This window comes from Corvus hawaiiensis, chromosome 13 (genome assembly GCF_020740725.1).
Source record: "Corvus hawaiiensis isolate bCorHaw1 chromosome 13, bCorHaw1.pri.cur, whole genome shotgun sequence".
NCBI classification, from domain to species: Eukaryota; Metazoa; Chordata; class Aves; order Passeriformes; family Corvidae; genus Corvus; species Corvus hawaiiensis.
In genome coordinates this window covers 7,054,941-7,075,420 of record NC_063225.1, presented here as the reverse complement: position 1 = coordinate 7,075,420, position 20,480 = coordinate 7,054,941, and the positions used below count along the sequence as shown (strand labels likewise).

Here is a 20,480-nt window from a genome sequence, read left to right as displayed (position 1 = left end):
CTGCAGGAATACACCTCTGTCATCTCCTGCACAGCTTAGTCATGCGTTCTATAGATTATACCTTGCCATGCCAGCCCTGAAGTACAGAGTTTAATAGAACAGAAATCAGCTCTTTCATCTTTCCCCTCTTTGTTTCACGTCATTTCAGTGCCAATGTGCTCCTATCCCCACATACAATTATTTAGCAGCTATGAAGCTCTTGCCAATACTGAACATGGAAAGCAAAAATAAGTTGTATTTGGCAGCATTGTGGCACAGACACTTTGCTCCCTCATTTACTCCTCACCTCGAACACTGTGTGCAGTTTTGGGTACTACAATGTAAGAAGAATATAAAGCTTTTAGAGAGTGTTCAAAGGAGGGATATGAAGATGGTGGAGGATCTAGAGGAGGGTGGCCAACCACTGGAACAGGGCAGTGGTCACAGCACCGAGCCTGCCAGAGCTCAAGCAGCATTTGGAAAATGCTCTCAGGCACAGGGTGGGATTTTGGGGGCTGTCCTCTGCAGGGCCAGGAGTTGGATGATCTTTGTGATTCCCTTCCAGCCCAGGATGTTCTGTGATTCCTATAATTCTATGATTTATGCTCCCTGTCTGGCATGGCTGATGGCACCACTCATATGCTCAGTGCCCCAGGATGGTTTGCTGGACCAGGGCTGTGATTTCCATGAATCTTACATTTTTAAAGATGTGAAATATCTGTAAATACATTACCCTGGAAGCAGAGCCCTTGTGATCGGTGGAAAGGCAAAAGGACATAAATCTGATGTAGAAATTGTTGATGTAGCAGCTGGGCTGTGCTGACCCAGCAGCTCGGGAGGTCCGTGCCCTATTTGATGGCAGTGTGAACCCTGTGATCATTTTGCAGCTGGGCCGATGTTGTGTGTTGTAATTAAAAGTGGCCACGGAATCACAGAAACAGAGAACTTTATGGAGGGCACCCACTGCGATCATCGAAGTCCAACTCCTGGCCCTGCACAGGACACCCCAACCATCCCACCCTATGCCTGAGACTGTTGTGCAAATGCTGCTTAAGCTCTGTCAGGCTCGGTGCCGTGACCGCTGCTCTGGGGAGCCTGTTCCAATGCTCACCACCCTCTGGGTGAAGAACCTTTTCCTAATATCCATCCTACACCTCCCGTGACCCAGCTCCAGCCGTTCCCTCGGGTCCTGTCGCTGGTCACAGAGCTCGGAGCTGCCCGTCCCGAGGAAGCTGCAGCCCGCGGTGAACTCTGCGCTCCCTCTCCTCTCCTCCAGGCTGAACAACCAAGTGCCCTCAGCTGCTCCTCCTATGGCCCCTCTCGACCCTTCCCCACCATCGCAGCCCCCTTGGATCCTCTCTAATAAGAGCTGGTCGTGCTGAGCCAGAGAGCAGCGCCGGCCCCAGCAGCAGCGCGGCCCACGGCAGCGGCGGAGCCGCGAGAAGCTCCGGGGGCGGAGGCTGCGGAGGCCCCGGCCTCGGCCGTGCCCGGCCGAGGGGCCCCGGCGGCGGCGGCGGCGGGAGGCGGTGCCTCTCGGGGGGGCGGGGGCCGGGCCGGCCGGCGCTGCCTTCCGGGGCTCGGTGCGGCCGGAGCCGGAGCAGCCGGAGCGGGCAGGATGCGCCCCGCCGCCGCCCCGCTGCCGCTGCTCGCGGCCTCGCTGCTGCTGCCGCTGCTCCTGCCCGCCGCGCCCGCCGCCCGCGGTAGCCTGGAGCCGCCGGCGGGCAACGGCAGCCGCCCGCCCGCCGCGCCGGGCCCCGGCAACCACAGCGGGGCCCGGCTCAGCCCCGTGCCCGGGATGCTCCGCGACCTCTCCGCGCTCAAAGCCGCCGTCATCGGGGCCTGCGCGCTCACGGCCGCGCTCATCGCCTGCCTCCTGCTCCGCGTCTTCAGGTGGGGACCGCCCGTGGCAACCCGGGACCCGGCGGGGCAAGGGGGGACACCCGCGATGGGGGGCACCGGCCGGAGGGCCGGAGGGGGGAAGCTCCTCCTGTTTTATTATTTTATTATTTATATATATAATACGTATCTTATATATAATCATATATAATCATATATTATATAATAATAGCGTGACCTGCCCGCTAATGATGCATTCAAAGCCCGGCCCCAAGCGTGTGTGGCTGGCCCAGCAGCCCCTGGGGAGCCGTGCGGGGCTGCCGGCCTGGCAGACCCGCGCCCTCCTCCGCTCCTGCAGGAAATCAGGGCAGGAGTTGGGTTCCAAGTGGGATTTTCCAGCGTGGGGTACACCCGCTGCGTGCGTCCGCGGTGGGCGCCGGGACTGGAGGGGGCACGGAGCGAAACGCGTGAGACTCCGCTGGAGCATTTGGGGATGCGTGGGGCTGGTGGTGGTGGTGGTGGGTCACTGGGATGGGTGCCCAGGGAGCCATAGGGTGCTTCACCATGGAGACACACAAAGCCCAGCCGGAGATGCAGGCCCAGATGGCGAAGTGTCACGGCTCAGTGTCCGGTTGCTGGGCAGGGGCAGCCGGAAAGAGACGGGAACAGCTGGCGCTCGGCATCGGGAGGAGGCGAAGCCATGGCTCAGGTGACAGAAGCAGTTAAACAAGTGGAGTTGGCAAATTCTTCCTTGTTCTGTCTTCAGGCAGCTCCTTTGTGCATGGCTGAATGCTCTGCTTCTCCTGCTTCGAACTAATTCCATGAAGGAAGGGCAGCGCTCTCGATGGTAGTATTCCAAAGTATGGTCTATAAACCGAAATGATCAGGGCTGGTACTTTATGAAGAAATTGACATTTAACTGTATTCTACTTAAGTGTGTGCAGCAGCTGGCAAAGGCAACGCAAATAAATGTGCTCATAAAGTGAGGTGGTTTGGGAGAGCCCAATAAAGTATTGAAGAGATTTTTTTTTTTTTAATCAATATATTTGCTTCGCAGCTGTACAATGTTGTCACAGACAAACAGCAGAAATGGTAGAGGTTATATGAGCTAGAATTAGGAAGTCTATAACCAAGGTTTTTCATTCTGAGCTAAGTTTCTACTCCTAGTTCTGTGTCATCTTGGAGAGTTTATTTTCTTTGCCACAGTTTCTCCAGAGTATAAAGCAAGATCTTGTGTCAAGGAGACCTGGCGTAAGGCTGAATATTTGTAGCCAAAGAGGGCAAACGTATAACCTTTAAAGGCCTTCCCTATACCATTATCAGCAAAAACAGGTCCAGGTTAAAGTCACCTTGGGAAAGATGGATTAATTCTCCCGTGCCAAAGTTGTCATTATACAGCTGATCAGAGTTAATGCAGCATTAAGGATATGTTAAAATATGTTAAAACCCTCTGAGATGTCTTGTATATCTTTGGTAGAACCTGCTGGGGAAGTGGAAAATTAAGCTATTGGCTTTCTGAGTATGTTTCTTTATCTGACAGAGCACTTGTTTGTAAACAGTTATCCCAGTTGCAGACGAGACAAGAATACCAACAGGTATGTTTGTACAGCATCACACTCGTAGCTGACAACACAGATCAGTGGAGATTCTGTTGCAGAAGAGATAAAGGATTTACTCTCAGTAAATGTAAAGCTTTTCTCCATCAGAATAAGAGCTTTGTTCACACTTAGTCAAAAACATTGCTATTTTTTTTTCTGAAGAGTCATGGATTCCTATTAAAGAGATTTTGCTGAAATCCGATCTTTGATTAAACTTTCACTTTGAAATTGTTCTGGGTTGCTGGAAGTAAATTATCCTTTTATGTATGGGTTGTAAAGATGAAATAAACCAATGAGTGGCCAGATACTCATCACAGGCATTGGATTAATATTTTATACATTTTTCATATACATCTCATTTTTACATATTTTTCTGTTCATATTATTTTCCTTTTTTGTTTGAGCAGGAATAGATATATTTCTCCAGTTTTCAGCTCAGTTCTTAAGGCAACACTCAGAAATGCCTCTTCATTCCTTTTCGAAATGTTATATTCTGAATTCATCTGATGGTTCTCTAGTTCAGAATGTGGTATCATGTAGGTTACTGGGGTTCTGGGGTCCAGTCGGGACGGCCGGACGTAGATGGTGACGGATGGAGACGAGAGATCTCTATAGGCAGGTCTTGGGACACAGCCGGTTTATTGTAAAGGGCGTGGGTATTGGGGCACTGCTCAGAGCTGGTAGACTCAGCTCTGAGCAGGCCCAAGAGAGCAAGAGAGTGAACGGGTGAGAGAGAGAGAGAGAGAGAGTAGGAGCATGAGTGGAAGTGGAAGAGAGAGAATGAGAATGTGAATGAGTAGAAGAGAGAGAGTGAGAATGAGAATGTCTGAAGTCCTGGTTACAATACAATAAATCATCTTCTGCACTGAATATTCTAATTGTCACTAACCAATCTAATACAAGATACAAATCCTATAGCATTTACATACAGCCTATAAGAGTTCTTATATTACCATAGAGTGTTACATCTTAACTTCTAAAAACTACTCTTTGGACCCCTTCTGCTGAGCTAGTAGGGTCTGCTCTGACCCTTGGACCTGTTTGCAAGCAGAGGGTATTGTTCCATCAAGAGGGGATTACTTCAGTCGGCCATACCATTGTTTTCCAGTTGTTCAGTAACTAAGACCTGGTATTTCAAAAGTGGCTTTCATTTCGATGTTGCCTGTAGTTTTCATATTCCCAAAATCTTTTGTCAGGCAATCATATTTCCAAGGCTTTCCTGTTTCATCTTCCCCAACAGTATCACCCAAAGTGGTCTGAATTTCCTTTCTCTTTGTGGCTGCTGGGGTCTATGAAGGCCAGCCAAGACTTTGCTATTTGTCTGCATGTGTCAAGGTCTAATTTGCTATAGTATTTATTTATTTATTCTTTTTTGCAAGCTTGGTTCTGGGTTTGCTTTCTTTCCTGTACCCGCGGGCTCTGCATGCCCCCAACCCAAAACCATTTCCACAACAAACCAAATTCCATGTTATTCTCAATCAAATAGTTGGGTAGTTCGCATTACTAAGAAACCCAGTGTCTTGCAGCAGATTGTGTGTGGCTGAACTCACTCTTTGATCTGTGTTTTGGATTTTGCCTTTTTACCTCAGTGTTCTGCCCTGTTTCTCTCTCCTGGTGCAGCTCGGTTCATTCCATTGCAATGCAACTCTTGGGATCAGCTCACAGGAAACACAATTTTTCTGATGTGGCCAACTGTGCTGGTAGACCATGTGCCTTCTAGGGAAACCTGATAAGTTGCTTTTGTTCCAGTGGGCCAGCTGAGAGCAGCCCAAAGCTTTAGTTGCAGAAAAGTCTGCTCTATAAGTGTGTGCTTCATGTCTTGACCTGCCCTTGAACAAACAGAATCCAGGGTGGAAAAGCTGCTGTATATCTAGATTTTTAGAGAGAAGCTACCTGCTTATTTTGCATCTCCTTGCTTTGTTATTTTGCCACTTGTTCAATTTTGATTTCTTCCTCAAATACCATTTTTAGCTTAGTTTTCCAGTAATAGCAAAACTGGTATAAATGACTGAGATTGAGGAGAGAGGTTCAAGCATATGATCGTAGCATACAAGACCCTTTGTTCTGTGAGCTGGACAATTGCTTCAGGCCATCCAAGGCTTAACCCCAGAGAGTTTTACTGATTTAAAATTAATTGTGTTATAACCAGTTAGAGTACTCCAGCAAAGACAAGACTTCTGCCAGCAACAGGAAAGAAGAACTCAGATTAAATTACATTAAATGGAGAGGGAAAAAAAAAACCAACACAATCAACCAAACATCCAACCCCAAAACATATTTGTGACCTATGTTGAAAGCCATGGGCAGGCAGCACCATTGACTGTGGAATCGTGGAATCACAGTTGGGGCTGGAAGGGGCCTCAAAGATCTCCTCATTTCAAGCCCCCTGCATGGGTGGGGACACCTTCCACTAGACCAGATTGCTCCAAGCCCCGTCCCACCTGGCCTGGAACGCTTCCAGGGATGGCACAGCCACAGATTTTCTTGGCAACCTGTGCAAGGGCCTCACTACCACCCTCACAGTAGAGAATATCTTCCTAATATCTAATTCAAACCTGCTGTCTTTTAGTTGGAAGCCATTCCTCCTTGTCCTGTCACTACATGCCCCATCTCCAGAAAGCACGTGAGGACTTGGCTAAGTGCTTCAACTTTGCTGTATTCAGCACCATCCAGAGAGCAGAGATGCCCAGAGAGATCAACAGTAATGAGATATTGCTGATCTAATTCATCAGCTGGTAGGAAGCCTGGAGTTTCCTGAGGTTTATATTTTTTAACTGTTAAGTGAGTCCATTAACAGGAAATAAACTGGTCCTAATTCCATTCCAGATAAAACATTGCTGCAGTTCTAGGAGGGACTGGATTAATCAGACTTCCAGTAAGCACTCTACTTAGAGGGGATAAGGGGTTTTTTGAGGTTTGGTTTTTTTTTCCAGGGGATGGTCCCTTCCTTCTACATCTCTTAGCAGGAGGTAAGAAATGCAGAGACCTCTCTCTCTGGGTCAGGAAAAGAATAATCCTTGAATGTCAGGGTTGTGGACTAAAATAGATTAGAGGCGTAAATAATACAATGAACCAGTGAGTTGATTTGAGCACTTACCCCACCACATGATGCTTCAGAGAGGAGGATGAAGTGCTGCATATGACTGGTGCTTGATCAAAATAGCCCCCGGTCAAAGTACAGACACAAAGTCAGCGTTCTGTTTCTGTGTGTTGTGTTTCCCTGCAGTCTGGAGAGGGATGCACGTCTGATTTCGGATGGACCAGGCAGACCCTGCTGTGGTGTGTGGTGCCTCAGCACTGGGTCTGCAGTCAAAGGTTAATATCCCTGTTTCCACTTAATTTGGGTTTTCTTTCCTCAGAATTCTGGGCAAGAGCTGTAGCACTCTCTCCTAATTACAGGGGGTGGCTGAATCACTAGGAGCAACAGGATTTTGTTAAGTAGAAGATGGTTTTCTCTGCTAAACTACCCAGAACCACTTCTACCCTGGCTGAACCACTTGAGGAGTGCATTGTCATTGTGCTAGGGCCACACTCTGACCACAGCTTCCAGCATGCTTCTTGTTTGCTTTTAAAAACCCCCACAGAATGAATGTGTCTGGAAAGGAGATGGTCTGTTTGCCCATGAGGTCTCGTGTGTCCTGATCCTGTCCAGGAGGTCTCCAAAGTTCATGAAACATTTGTATTCTGTAGTTCCTGCCCTGTGCTGCTCCGCTGACTCTGTTGCCTGGTCCCACCTGCTGAGTAAAATGGTTTTTAATTTTTGTGCTGTTGTTGCTGATGGTTACAGGGATCCCACTGAGGTTCAGGAGTTTTAATGTGAAACAGTTTCCTGACAGGCAGCCTTATTATGTGTGCATGTGGGGAAACTCCCAAGGCTTTCCTGCAAAGTTAGCTCGGGTAATTCTTCTGGTGTTTATGAAGCCTGGGGGAGTTGTTCAAATGAGCAAATGAGAAAACGGACAGCTGGAAAGCAGATTAATGACAAATTAGCTAGATAATCTGGGGTGGAATGGATTGAGAAAGAGGTGGCAAGGAAAGACCTTTTTGCCTTATCAATGGCAAACTGGTTGTAGCAGCTTAGCCAAAAACCAGCAGCAAAATGAGCTTTCTCCCTATCCTGGATGAGCACCATCATTAAGTGAGGTTGTGGGGATTAATAGGTCACTGTACAGTGAGTTTTTCTCCAGGTCCTCTTGAAAGTGTAGCCCAAATAGACTGATTAATGAATGGCTGAAGGCAAAAGGATTCTAGTTTCCCCTTTCTAAAAATATCTGTTCTTCAGTAATTTCTTCAACCACTCCTTTATTAACTGTTTTAAGATGAAGTCTGTGGAATAAGTTATGTTTTGTAATGGAGGAAATGAGGGAGGATGGGTCTCAGTAAAGTGGGCCTGATACTCGGGTAGGATCTTAAGAGGAATCCATGGAAACCCCCTGTAGCCTGTATGGGAGTGCAAAGTGGTAAAGCTGTGCTTGGTTAATTCTGACAGGTTAGTCTTGGTCTATATTTAGGCTTCCCAGCATGAGTAAATATTTCTTGTAAAAACAATGCATTACTTGCAAGAGGAGACCTCCCTGGATCACTTTGCTGCTAGGTTTTAGCAGGGAAGCAGAGTAACAGAGAAGTGGTTTCAAAAGGATTTTCAAGTGTTTGGGTTAAGAGTCCTGCTGCCCTGGATATAAAATTGCTTGTTTCAACAGAACAAACCACCCTGTGCTCTGCGTGACACAGCAGCACAGATCGCTCTAAAGATTAGACCAGGATGTGACTTTCTCCTCACTCCTGATGCAACCTCAGCCTTCAGAACAGGGAGGAAATGCAAACTGCTTCATCCCAAGGGCTGGGACCTGTTTGTTCAGCCTTGGACTACTGCCCAAAAGCAGTGCTTGGTAGAGGTACTGAGATTTCCACATCAGAGCTCATCACTGATTTAAATTTCCTTAACTTTAAGCTTGGAAGGGACCATTGTGGTAGAGATGCACACTCAGGGCTGGAGTCCCAATGTCTCTGCAATGCTCACACCCCAGTTCCTGTGGCTGTGTAACTCTTTTAAAGACATCTTGAGGCAAAATTTGTGCTTTTGAATCCAGCACAGCTCGCATGACATGCCAGGGCAAGGCTTCTTGTTGGTGAAAGTGCACTCGTGACGTGCTGACTGCTCAGAGCACTAGCTGTGATTACCAGAAATTAGGGCTGCTTGCTTGTGCCTGCACTAGCTCCCTTCTCATGCTTGGCAGGTGCGAGTTTTATTTTATAAAAGGCGAAGGGGAAAATTCTGCATTTTGTTAACCAAAACCACCCACTTTTCTCCCCGAAGGCTGGCTGGGTACACAACACCTTCTTGAATGTATAATCACAAAAATGCATTCATGCATGAGCAGTGTGACCTTCCTAGTCTGCATGAAAGCAGTAGGTGAAATTAAAAAAAAGGACCCATGCAGTTCAAGCTAGAGGCAGAGAATAAGTTGAAAAGCCACACACCAAGTGTTTGTTAATTGAAAGTGTTAGAAAATAGATCTCCCAAAACCGTGGGATGTGCAGGTGTGTGAGCATCTCCATTTCCAAAGGAAGGTGAGGCTGGTGTCTGTGGGAGGAGGGGTGGTAGGTACTGTTAGCTTTGAATGATGGCTGATTATTTTTCATAGCACCTACACAGCATGGAGCCTGAAACTGCTCAGATGAGACTCAAGGTTGTTGCTGTGGGAATCCTGAGCTTGGCCTGGTTGGGAAAGAGAGCAGGCTATTTGTACCCAGACATCATCACCTCCTTGCTCCTAATCCTGCCTAGAACATTCCCGTGGCTCAGCAGGGCTTAACCTGTGCTTTCTCATCTGAACATGTTCACTAAACCAGTGGCTGCTTCAGCTGATTAAGCCCATGTCTCACTTATTGAGTGTGGCAGCAGGAGGATGTGGTGGCTGCAGCGTTCGTGTGCCTGCCCTGGGTGCCAGAGCATCTCGGGTTTGTCAGCAGTGGAAAGACTGACGTTGATCTGGATTGCAGCTGACGAGAAACTGCTCCACAGACAGGCACAAACGGTGGCCTTGGAAAGGCAGCAGGAGGGGACGGAGGCTGGTTCTGCAGTGTTCCTCTTGGGAGGGTCTGAATCAGAGTCAGAGCTGGTGGGAACAGCTCCAGCCTCTCCAAGGAATACTGTATAAAGACAATCTTTCCCACCTCTGTGTTTCAGGTCTGGCAAGAGGATTAAGAAGACCAGGAAGTACGACATAATCACCACCCCGGCCGAGCGGGTAGAAATGGCTCCTCTGAACGAAGAAGACGACGAGGATGAAGATTCAACAGTGTTTGATGTGAAATACAGGTACTGCTGCCATCCATCCAGTTAGACTTGCTCACTGAGCTCTTGTTAATCGAGACAGCTCCTTTATTTCTCTGCTGTGCTAACTTGGCAGGGATGCGGCAGTCACAGTCTCCCTCTTTGCCCCAAGCATTATCCCTTTCCTTTGCAGCCCCTTGGCCTGTTCCCAGCACGAACGGCTCTGTCCTCCCCTGCTCCTGCAATAACCCTGTCACTGCCCCCGGGCTGTCTGCCCTCCTCTTTCCCCTGCAGAGCAGCACAACGGGATACACGTGTCCCAAATAGCTGACAGGGTTTGACGGACTGAACTTCCCCTCTCGGGCAGCTGCTGGCAGTTGTTCTGTGTGCTCGCAGTGGATGGAGGGCTGTGGATCAAGGGTCGTGGATCCAGGGCTGCTTTCCCAGGCACTGCCGTTGCTATGAGCCTGGGAGAGAAAGGAGAATGAATCTGCACGAGATTTGTACCAGCGTGCTCCCGTGTTGGTCTGTGACACAGAGAGGACTGTGGGCCCTCACTGATGCTGTTAGCACTTATCCCTTAGCAACGAACTTTCCTTAAATATGTTTGTCTTTTTGAGATGGAAGTGGTGCGACAACCCAAAACTTCGGGTGCCTATTCTTGGCCTGAAGATTTATGGCAACAATTCAGCACACAGAGATGCTGCTTGTTGATTTATGGCATCAGGGTATCTGCATCTCTTATTTTTATTTGCATCAAGCCATCCACACTATTCGAGTTGTGTTCTCATCCAAGCAAGGCCTACTCTAAAATCTGTCCTACTTTGGCTGAAGTAAGCTCTCCTAATTATAAAAATGCAGATCTTGAGAACTTCTAACTGGAGATTTTACAGACTTTACTCACACTGCCCATCTCCTGGCTTTGGAAAAGGGGGAACACCACATCTGCTCTGAGCACATGCGTGCCAACATCTGAACCACGCACCACCGTATGCTCCATTGGTTGTTTCCAAAATCACTGCATTAGTTCTCTGTGAAAATCAGGAAATAGTTGGGAGCCATGAAACAATGAAGGGTGTGAGTCAAGCCTTTATGTGTAAACAACTAGTTCTTGATTTGGAAGACTCCTATCAGTCCTTACCTGACTTTTGCTGTTCCCTGTAGCTGCCCTGTGTTTGCTCTAATAATTTCAGCTTGTGCAGTTTGTACTTTGGGATCGAGCTTTGTTAAACCCAGAGTGCAGAGATCTGAGTCACCATGACCTGCTCAGATAGCCAACATCTCCCACCCTTTTCCTTTTAACTCCTACTTTCTCTGTGAACTTTTGGAAATGGAATCAGAGGGGTTTTTTCCCAAAGAGTGAGAACAGAAGAATCTCAATCATGGCAGTGCTTCAGGACAAGATGTCTAATAGTAAAATACTGGATGAACAAAGAGAGCTTTCTGGAAACCATTTGTCTCTTGAGAGGTGTGTTCGTGTTATCTGACATTGCTTCCCTGGAGCAGGCACTCCACTGCTATCACCGAAGGTATCGGCTCATCCTGGCTCCCTGTTCTTGGCCACCCAGTCCTCTTTTCAGCTGTGGGAATTCCTCCTTTCTGCCACAGTGCAACAGCTATTAAATTCCACATTTTCTGCAGTCCTTGCTGTTTCAGGCATACTTTTATTTAGCTCAAACAGAGCTACTCACTTTAGAGGGGGAGATCATCTTACAGGCAGCCCCTTAGCAGTGCTGATTTTGGGAAAGCTTCTTTGGGGATACATTTGCTGTAAAAGGTGTCAAGCTCTCTGGTTTTTTGTGCAGCTTGGAGAGTATATCCCAAACAGTTCACAAATCCTGTCTCCAGTAAAGAGACTTCTTTGCAAATTTGTTTTTGAGTTTGTTGCTGAGTTTGACCATTGACAATCCCATTAAACTAATCAGGAGGTTCTTTGTAGGTGCTTGTGTTCAGATGGGAGGAGAGGGATAGAGCTGCAGAAAGGGCAGCTCAGACTTGCCCACAGTGAGTCAGGGAACAAACTTTTAACAGGTCTTCTGTTGGGATGCCTGCCCCAGTCCTCCCCTACCCCCAAACTGGCATTCATGGTGTGGGAGGCTCTGGGCTGGTTTGTTTGAGATCCCCTCCCATTGCTGAAAGACCTGTGCTTTCACTTGCATCTGTGTTTGGGGGAGTAATTGAGATTCTGTGGTCTCTCCCTGTGTAATGCAAATAGCTCTCTAATTAAAAGGCAGTTGGTGTGGAGCAGCAACAGGGGAGAAGCCACATTTACCTCTCCAATTGTTCTTGTGCAGTTAATTTTCTTTCCTTTAGTGCTTTGTCCTTGTGCAGATTTGTTTCCAGTCTTACATGAGGCATCAAAGAACAGCAGACAGTGTAAACTGGACTGTTGGGTGAAGGTTGTTGCTATTTTTTCCTTTTTTTTTTTTCAGGAGGCTTTAAGGTTTTAGCTCCCGGTAGATCCTCCCCCCCCCCGATTCCTTTGGGCAGTGGAGCAACAAGAAATAACCACCTTCCTCCAGTAAGGCAGACTAATGAGACCACTTCAAAATCTTACCCAAACACAGCCCTTTCCGTGCATATAAAAGCCACCCACTGCTGCCTCTGTCGAATGTGTGCTGGATCAGATCCCCTCTTTGCAACCTCATTCCAGCAGCAGGGAAGCAGCTCTGTCAATGGCCTCTCTAATCCTGCAGGCACAATTTCTGTGTGCCAAGAGGGGGAAAGTATAAATCAAAGATTGTCGCAGAGTAAAGGTGCCAGATCACTTGGACATTGACACCTCCTTAAAAAGCTTCATGGAAACCACTGGTTTAATATGTATGTTTCTGTATGTATTTGCTCTAGTATTGAGAGAGGCATTTGGATAAAAAGTTCAGGAATTGTTCTGAAATTATTATAGAGCTACACAAAGAAAGCAAACTGAGCAATGGAAAGAGTGTTTGTTTCGTGATAACCAATTCAATCTGTGCTGGAGGCTGAAAAGCATCCTTGTCCAGTTGATTCCTGAACCATATGAACTGTATTGGTCATAATTTCCCAGATGTCAGATGTTTTTTCAAGTTTTATGGTGGGATTTGCTGCACATCTTCAAAAATGAGTTAGTGGAAAGCTAAATCCCATCCTCCAAATGTGCTCTTTCTCATCCCATAAATAGATCTTGATTTGAAGATTTCCCTCTCCTCTTTGCTCCTTCAGAACTTTCTTTCAAGAACGCAAGGGGAATTTGCACAGGTTCTGTGATCTCTGTGATGGAGCTAAGCCTTTGATTCATCATTTGGCACTGAGTGATACTCGAGTAGAGAGCAGTGACGTAAAATAGGTTACAGGCAAATGTCCCCAACAAACTGGTGTCCATCCCCCACCACAGAACACTCTGCTTGTTTTGTGTAATAAGAGAAAAGAGATTAAAACAGCTGCAAAGAGAACCAGTTTCTGAAAAGGTAAATAAAATTGTTAGCTTGTTAAGCTTATTAACTCTAGTGTAGCTCATTGGGGGATTTCTTGTCAGCTTCAATAGGAAACCAAAAACAAGTTCTGAATAAATTCTGTGGCACCTTGTACATGAAAGGCTTTGAAAGTGCTTCAGTAATCTGGGATATCAGCAGTGACTCCGCTCCCTGCTGACTTGCAGCTGTTGGAGGCAGCAAGTTCTGCTTTTGCTTTGCTTGCTGAGCCCAGCTGGGGGAATTTCACAACTGTCCAGGGCGATATGTGCCATGTGACAGCCCAGAGCTGGGGAAGGAGCTTGGAATTTAAATGCTAGTCCTGATGTCAGGCTCCTAAATAAATACTGATAGAAAGTTTTTCTTGGGGCAGATTGAAGCCTCTGTCCTTCCTGTTGGCTGAGTAAAATTCCTCAGTTTGTTTTCCCTGTGGATTGTCATTTTTCCCTCTAACAGCAGCAGCAGCAGAACGCAGAAGCAGTTTAGGAACGCATCTTCCAAAGTGCTCTTGAAAGGAGAAAGATTTATGTGTAAGGAGCAGTGGCAAGCTGAGGGAAGAGGACAGGAATATTTATTCAACCATCGTGGGTCTAAAGGGCTTTTGAGAGAGTGCAGGATGTTTTAGAGGAAAGATGCACCACATGTAAGGGCTGGATTCTGGATTCATCCCTTTTTCAGGCACTGATAGCATTGAATTGGATAGAGACATCTTCAGCACAGTTGCAGGGTTCAGCCTTTGATGTACTTGAGTCTTGGGAGTCTGTAAAATACGGGTTACACTGTTGGTGTCTTCTCTAGGACTACATCCTTTCCAGATCCTGACTGCCTGTGCAGCTCTGAATGGAGCATGGAATTGTTCCGTTTGTTACTGCGAGGTGTTCACTCTCAAGGGAGCAGGTCTAATGGATTTTTTTTCCAGTGAAAGCTGCAGGCAATTCTGGATGATGCCAGGTGAATTGTACTGGGGTTTATAGCAGCTTGTTTTTTTTCCCCAGCAGGCAGCAGTGACAAGTTGTGTGTAAATGGAGGGGTATCATTTATCCTCATCTGAAGGGGGTGCAAATCACCAACACAGGCAGCAGCTGACTATAAATACAACAAATTGCCAAAGCTTTGGTGCTGCTGTTAAGGATTTCCCAGAGGTTTCACAGCAGGGGAGAAAAAGAGATAGTCAAAAAGCAATTTTTGCTGGGTTTTGAAGGCCAGTTGGTCCCTGATGCTGCTGTAACAGCTGTTGCAGAGCACACCCTGTTCTGCTGCTCTGCAGTCCTACCGGAGGGCTCTCACCGCTTTCCTGGAGTGTAGTAAGTTCCTATTAAGATTGTTTTTTAACCCTGAAGCAGTTAAGGCAGTAGGGTGTCAGGAGGAGCATCCATAGCAAGGAGGATGGTCCATGTGTGTTGATGGGTAAGGGGTGAAAAAGCTGTGAGGTCCAGAATGGGTTCCATGTGCCTCCGTGTGCACATTCCCTTCTCTGCTCTGCACAGTGACTGGCCACAGGATCTTCCAGCGTCTGGGCTTTGTCTCATCTAATTCTGCTTTTGTCTTCCCTTGGTATCTCTTCTCCTGGCATGGCACTAACATCCCATCGGTGCCACCAGATACGTGAGCTGCTGGAGGGGACTGGTGGCAATCCCAGTGAATGATGCTGCCTTTTCCTCTGTGGCCGTTGGGATTTTTTTTTCCACTTCACACGTGGGTTCTCATCTCTGCCTGTGAGCTCTTTAATTGCAAATCTCCAGCTGTACTAATTCTTCTGCTTTCCAGGTAAAGCAGCTCCGTGGAGCGTCGGTGCCCTGCAAGATGTCATTCTGCTGTCGAGGGACCTGCTGAACCCATAACTGTGAAAGGGAGGCTTTCATCTCTGCAGCATTACAACCAAACCAAGCCTCACCTCCTCGAGGTGCTGTTTGTACAGCAGGCTGTGGATCTTCTGACTAAAACAGCACCATTTGGTTCCCTGGTGTCCCGACTCCTGCGTTGGAATGGCCAAAGTTCCTCTTTGCAAACTCGGCTCTCTTGCTTTAGGAGGGCTGTAGTGTCACCAAAGCATGACAAGGTGCAGCTCCTTATGGTCTAAATAAGTTTTGCAGAAGGAGGAAGACAAGGAAAATTAAACTGAGCTGCCCCAAGGACTTATTTTCTGAAATCCTAATTCAACACCTCAGTCACTGTTAAACTTTGGTCATTGTTAAACAGATCATGTGTTTAAAAAAAAATCAGGAAGTATTTTTGGGCCTTACAGAGGTGACTTAGGACTTTAAGATGGTAAAAATGTAAGCCATGCTGAAATGCCACACTATGTTTGGTGTAGGGTTTTGGGTGGGAAGGGGTTGGGACGTTGACTCATGTAGGAAATTTTCTTGACTTGCTACTGATTTTTTTTTTTTTTTTAACAACAATTGCACTAAGTTTTCACTATGACACTCTCATTGTCCCAAGGAGCTCTGATCAGACCAACTTCAGTAAGTGAGACCACAGGGAAATAGGAAGAATCAGGCATGCTCTAAACTACAACAATCTTGGATTAAAGAAGATATATTTTTGTAATTTTCTGCCCTTCCACTGGGAGTAAAACCAGTGTTTTGTACTGTTCTGTGCTGACTGTAATTTGTCTACAATTCATCTATATTACCTTTTTCTAAGCAAAGTAAGTCCTCATGTGGAATGATTGGATTGCAGAGAGACCATGTCTTATTTTTCATGGAAGCTTCATGTAAGTGATCTTATTCTCTGTCAAACTGGAAATTTTCCCTTACTACCTGCTTGACAAAGCTCATTTAACCCAAGGACACATTTTTACCCGTTGCTCCCTGCTGTGCTTTGTGCTGCAGAGGTCAGAGCTGTGGGATGACAACTGGGGGAATTAGATTGCTGCATCTGGAAAGGTCGGGTTTGGGAGACCACAGGCATCCAGGCAGCCGGGCCAGCGGTAGAAAGGGCAAACCTAACTGGGTTAGTTTCTCTACTTTGTGGTTTTCCTTTAGAGTAACCACAGATGAAGTTCAGACCTTACTGTTTACTGCCCTCCTTAACACCTTCTATTTTGGGTTTTTAAGCTGGCTGGAACTGTGCTTTTCTTGGGGAACACATATTTTCCAATTGTTTTAGGATTGTCCCACTGTTTGCTTGACTCTCTCCCAGCCTTGCAATCCCTCAAGGAGACTGCAGTTTCTGGCCAAGCACCAGCCTTGCAGGAGGCTGCCACTTTTGGGATTTTTATCTTTTTTTTTAAAGCCCTGTTGAGATTTGAGGTTTGTTGAGAAAACCAAACTGCTTTGTCATGATGTCATGACCTGCGCCAGTTCTGTGTGGTTCCCCTTGGCCCTTCAGTCAGTAAAAGGAGGTGAAGGGGAATTTTTTTCCTTTCCAGCAGCCTTGTGCGTTCATCCCAGCAGCTGCCATACCACAGCTTGCTTTCCCTAGCTGTGACTCAGCAAAGGCTTTGCAGACAGCCAGCTCAGCCTGCATGGAAAAATCCCAAAGCAGACTGTTGTGTTAATATTAGTCATCAAGGCAATATAAAATGCTCTGTTATTTTCATTCATGGAATAGTTTGAGTCATTCTGTGCCACTGTTACCAAGCAATATTTGACATGTCAGCTGCGAGGTGAGGATGGGCTGGGCAGGTTGTTCTTGCTGGTAGGAACCAGAGCAGAGAGTGGAACGGTGCTGCAGGTTGGGGTAAGGTCTGGAGCTCTCTCCCCACCTCGGTAAAGCAGGTTTCAGACTCTAGGCTGGATGCTTCAGAAGGAAATACTGAGTTTCTTCAGGGCTGCAAGACTTTGAAGGCTGGAATTGAACTTCTTGGGCAGACCAAGCCCTTTTGAAGTCAGAGAAGTGGCGATGCTGAGAGGAGAAAGGGAGGTTAAAAGTTTCTGTTGGTGTTTGTGGAAGGAGGGGACAGGGTGAGGTGGCTGCCCTGTCTGTGCAGGCACCATGGCAACATATTCATGTCCACTGTCCTGCCACGCTCATTCAACTGAGCATCAGGCACTCTCAGAGTGGGGGACAGGGAGTGAAACCATCTCTTTGCACAAAAGAAAGGCAAGACCAAGTTATGTAGGAGAGAGATGAGAAGAAAAGATGCATGAAGGGCACTTCTCCCTTCTGAGGGCAAGTCAGTTCTTGATACCAGTTTTTCCAGCACCTTCAGGTCACTTGTTGAGTTAGGCTGGCAAAGGCCTTCTGCTCCCCTTGCTTGTAGCTAAAAAAAATAAAAAAAAATCCCACTGTTTTCACAACATGGCCAAATCTCAGTGGTGGACAGGGACCAGGTATTTAAGATGTTGAAGATGGAGGTGCTCAGTGGCAGCTGGGATTTCCTGGCTCCTCGGGGAGGTCCCAAACTGTGTGCCATAAGCTAAAAAGTGCTTATAGGAAAACAGCAGCTGCTTGGTGGAAATAAAGGGTCAACCTGACCAGTTGCTCATGGTCATGAAAATAATTGGAATGCTCTTTCTGATACTCAGTTGCTGTTGCAAATGTGAGGCAATGTTTACCTCTACAGAACTTGCTGTATGTGATTTAAAGTGTCTGGTTAAATATTCTATAGCTATATTTAGTTAAGATTTTAAGAGCACTTGATGTGACTCATCTAATAGTATATATATATGAATATTTTTTTAATAGTAGAAATCAGTTTAAAACATAGTTTTAATAATTTGAACTGTTCGGTTCAGGTAGTTGAAGGAGTTCATCAGAGAAGAAATAGCCATTAACCACTACATGAGTTTTTTACCTTAATGTTCTGTGTATCTCACACTGCAGATTTAATCTGATTGTGACTGTAACATGTTTTAGTCTCTGCTGCTAGTTTGTGTTGCATAGTCAAACTTGCTTTGTTCAAGAGCATTTTTAAAGGCATATTTTTTGTTACAGAAAATGAAAACAGAAATGTTATTACAGCTGTCTGCCTGTAGCTCACTTACTGCTTACAGAATACACCGACTCCTGGCTGAGGCAGAGTGTGTGAGTCAGAGGCTTTTCCTTTGTGCATGTGGAGGGAAAACCCTGCACAGAATTGCAGCTGCTTTGCTCCAGGCACAGCCCTGTCACCAGAGATTACACTTGAGAAGCCAGAAGTCAGTGTGCCATGCTTACCTGCAGAACTAAGTACACAGATAGCTTTGTATTTGCATTTTCTCCCCTTCTGTTCCCTGGAAGTTGCAGAGATGACTGCAAAAACTTGTTTAGCACACTGACTTTGTAATCCCCTAGTGTTTATCTTAAGGCCAAATTTACGTGTAGGAGTTTACAGGCACTAATGAAGCTTGAACACATAGACACTAATTAACTCAAACACTTTGTTTATAACTGTTCCCTCTAATTCCATGTACATGGTATAATCTCTGCAGGGTGGTAGGCTGTGGTTTTTGTTAAAGATTTTTCCTTGTTAGATGAGTTTCTGCTGCTGCAGTTTGTGTGTCAGGAGGTATCAGGACCATGTGTTCAGTTTTGTGCAATTGCTTTGAAGTTTTTTTTTTATAAAAGAATTTGTCATTGTGACCAAAGCTTCTTTTTAAGAAAAAATTGGTTGCGTTTGAATGGACTTCATGTGTTTCAGTAGAAACTGCCATCATTAAACATGTTCTTGAAACCCCTGTGCTGTGTGTTACGTTTATAGCAGCAATGGGAGAGGGGTGTTGCATTTTGGAGTGAGGTGCATGTGAGAGCACCTGTGTGATCCATTTTAGCAGTTCTCAGAGGACTGTTTTCCTCCTGGTTATGGAGAGCAGATGCTCCTGGGCTCTGGAGCAGCTACAGGACAGACTGGTCCAGCACCCTGTGCAGGGATTAGCTCTGCCTCTCTCCTCTGCCACGTACCACATGATTCCTCTGCCTTGATGTCTTCATCTCTTCAGGAACAGTCTAAGAGTAATTCAGTGCTGCAGACAAGAGGCAGCTGCTGTTCCATCTCTGCCTTTTAAATTATGTCCTGCCAGTAAAGTAAACCTCAGTCTAATTCAAAATACCCAACAAAATGCTGTCAGCCTTGAGTCAGCTGTTGAGCAGCAAAGCTGGTTTGTGTAGGAAGGTATAAGACCGTTCAAGGTGAGCCCCAGCCTAATGCTGGCTAAGCAGGACAGGCTGCTCTTAGCACAGGCTGCAGGAGTGAGGATGGCACAGAACAAAAGGCAGAGGCTGCAATCGCTGGGGTACTTACCTTTCTGATGAGGTCTCAAGTGGAAGATGAGCAAATGACCAAAAATTTCGGGGGAATTATTACCTAAGTAAGAGCTGAAGAGCTGAGTTTGATGAAGGTGATTGCAGCTGAGGCTGTGTGAGGCAAGGACAAGACTCAGCTTAACCCTGTCTGAATTTTGACATGGGGAAGCCCAAAGCTGCAACAAAGGTTTTCTCAGGCAAGTCTTCATAATTTTTTTTTTTTCTAAATGGATCCCATTAAAGGGTTATTTCTGCAGTATCTAGGAGAGTTCTGCATGGGCCAGTGTACAACACAGCTTCCCCTCTCCCGTGGGTGGCTGTTACCACCCTCGTACAAGCTGCTGCTCTTATTAGTGAGTCTGTGTGCAAGAGTGAGGTTAAGTGAACAGAGCTAATTCACATTTATAACCCTGGGAAAGGCGGCGGGGGGTGTCTTCATTGTGTCTCAGTGTTAGTGATCTCTGGATGCCTTGATACTGATAACTGCAAAATTGTCAGCGATGTGTGGCAAATGCTATTGGAGACAGGAGCTGAACACTGAGATGATGGGAATCATGCCTGACAACAAGCTCTATTAAGAGTATGAAACAGCAACAGCTCTAATTGCTTAAGACCAAGTAGTCTGTAACTAAGCTGCTCAGAAACATTGAGGATAGTTAAACTCCCTATCAGCTGGCAATTACCAATTTTGAAGAGGCCAGAAATTCTTCTAGCTCTGGTTTCAAACAGACACCCACTCCAGGTTGGCTCGGTTCTCCCGTGGCCATTTGCTCACAGCATGTTAGATGAGCCAAATATATTTCAAAACAGTACTTGTAATTCATGGAAAACAACTCTTCAGCTCAAGAAAGCAGCATGAAAGGCGTGGCCATTGCTTTTAAAGCTAAGAAGCAACGGGGATTAAAAATCCAGATGCAGTTTTTGATGGCTTAGGAGGCATAAAGCTGTTTATTAGGCTTTTCTCTCCCCTCATCCTGGTGTCTCCAGCCTTCTTGTTCCCTCCCTTGCCTCCACGTTGGGGGACCAGCAGCACAGGGGAGCCCAGCTCCCCCCAGCTCTGTGGGGAGAACCCACTTAGGCTGCATATGGACAAGGAAGGAGAAGGCAGGTCCTGAGGAGCTTGAGCAGCTGCTTCAAAGCTTCAACCAGCATGTTTAATCTCTATCTTGGAAGATG

General features: G+C 46.5%; 1 protein-coding gene across 2 annotated transcripts; it reads left to right on the top strand.

The window, feature by feature from the left end:
• The first annotated feature begins 1,565 nt into the window (after positions 1-1,565).
• Positions 1,566-18,739, top strand: FAM174B (family with sequence similarity 174 member B). Of its 2 annotated transcripts, none has more exons than XM_048317814.1 (3): positions 1,566-1,869; positions 9,604-9,735; positions 14,904-18,739. In XM_048317814.1, the coding sequence occupies exons 1-3, from the start codon at positions 1,595-1,597 to the stop codon at positions 14,905-14,907; spliced, it is 411 nt and encodes a 136-aa protein (XP_048173771.1). In that variant the 5' UTR covers positions 1,566-1,594; the 3' UTR covers positions 14,908-18,739. The 2 variants fall into 2 exon arrangements, with proteins under 2 accessions (XP_048173771.1, XP_048173770.1); XM_048317813.1 differs by lacking the exon at positions 1,566-1,869 and adding an exon at positions 2,061-2,524.
• The last annotated feature ends 1,741 nt before the right edge of the window (positions 18,740-20,480 follow it).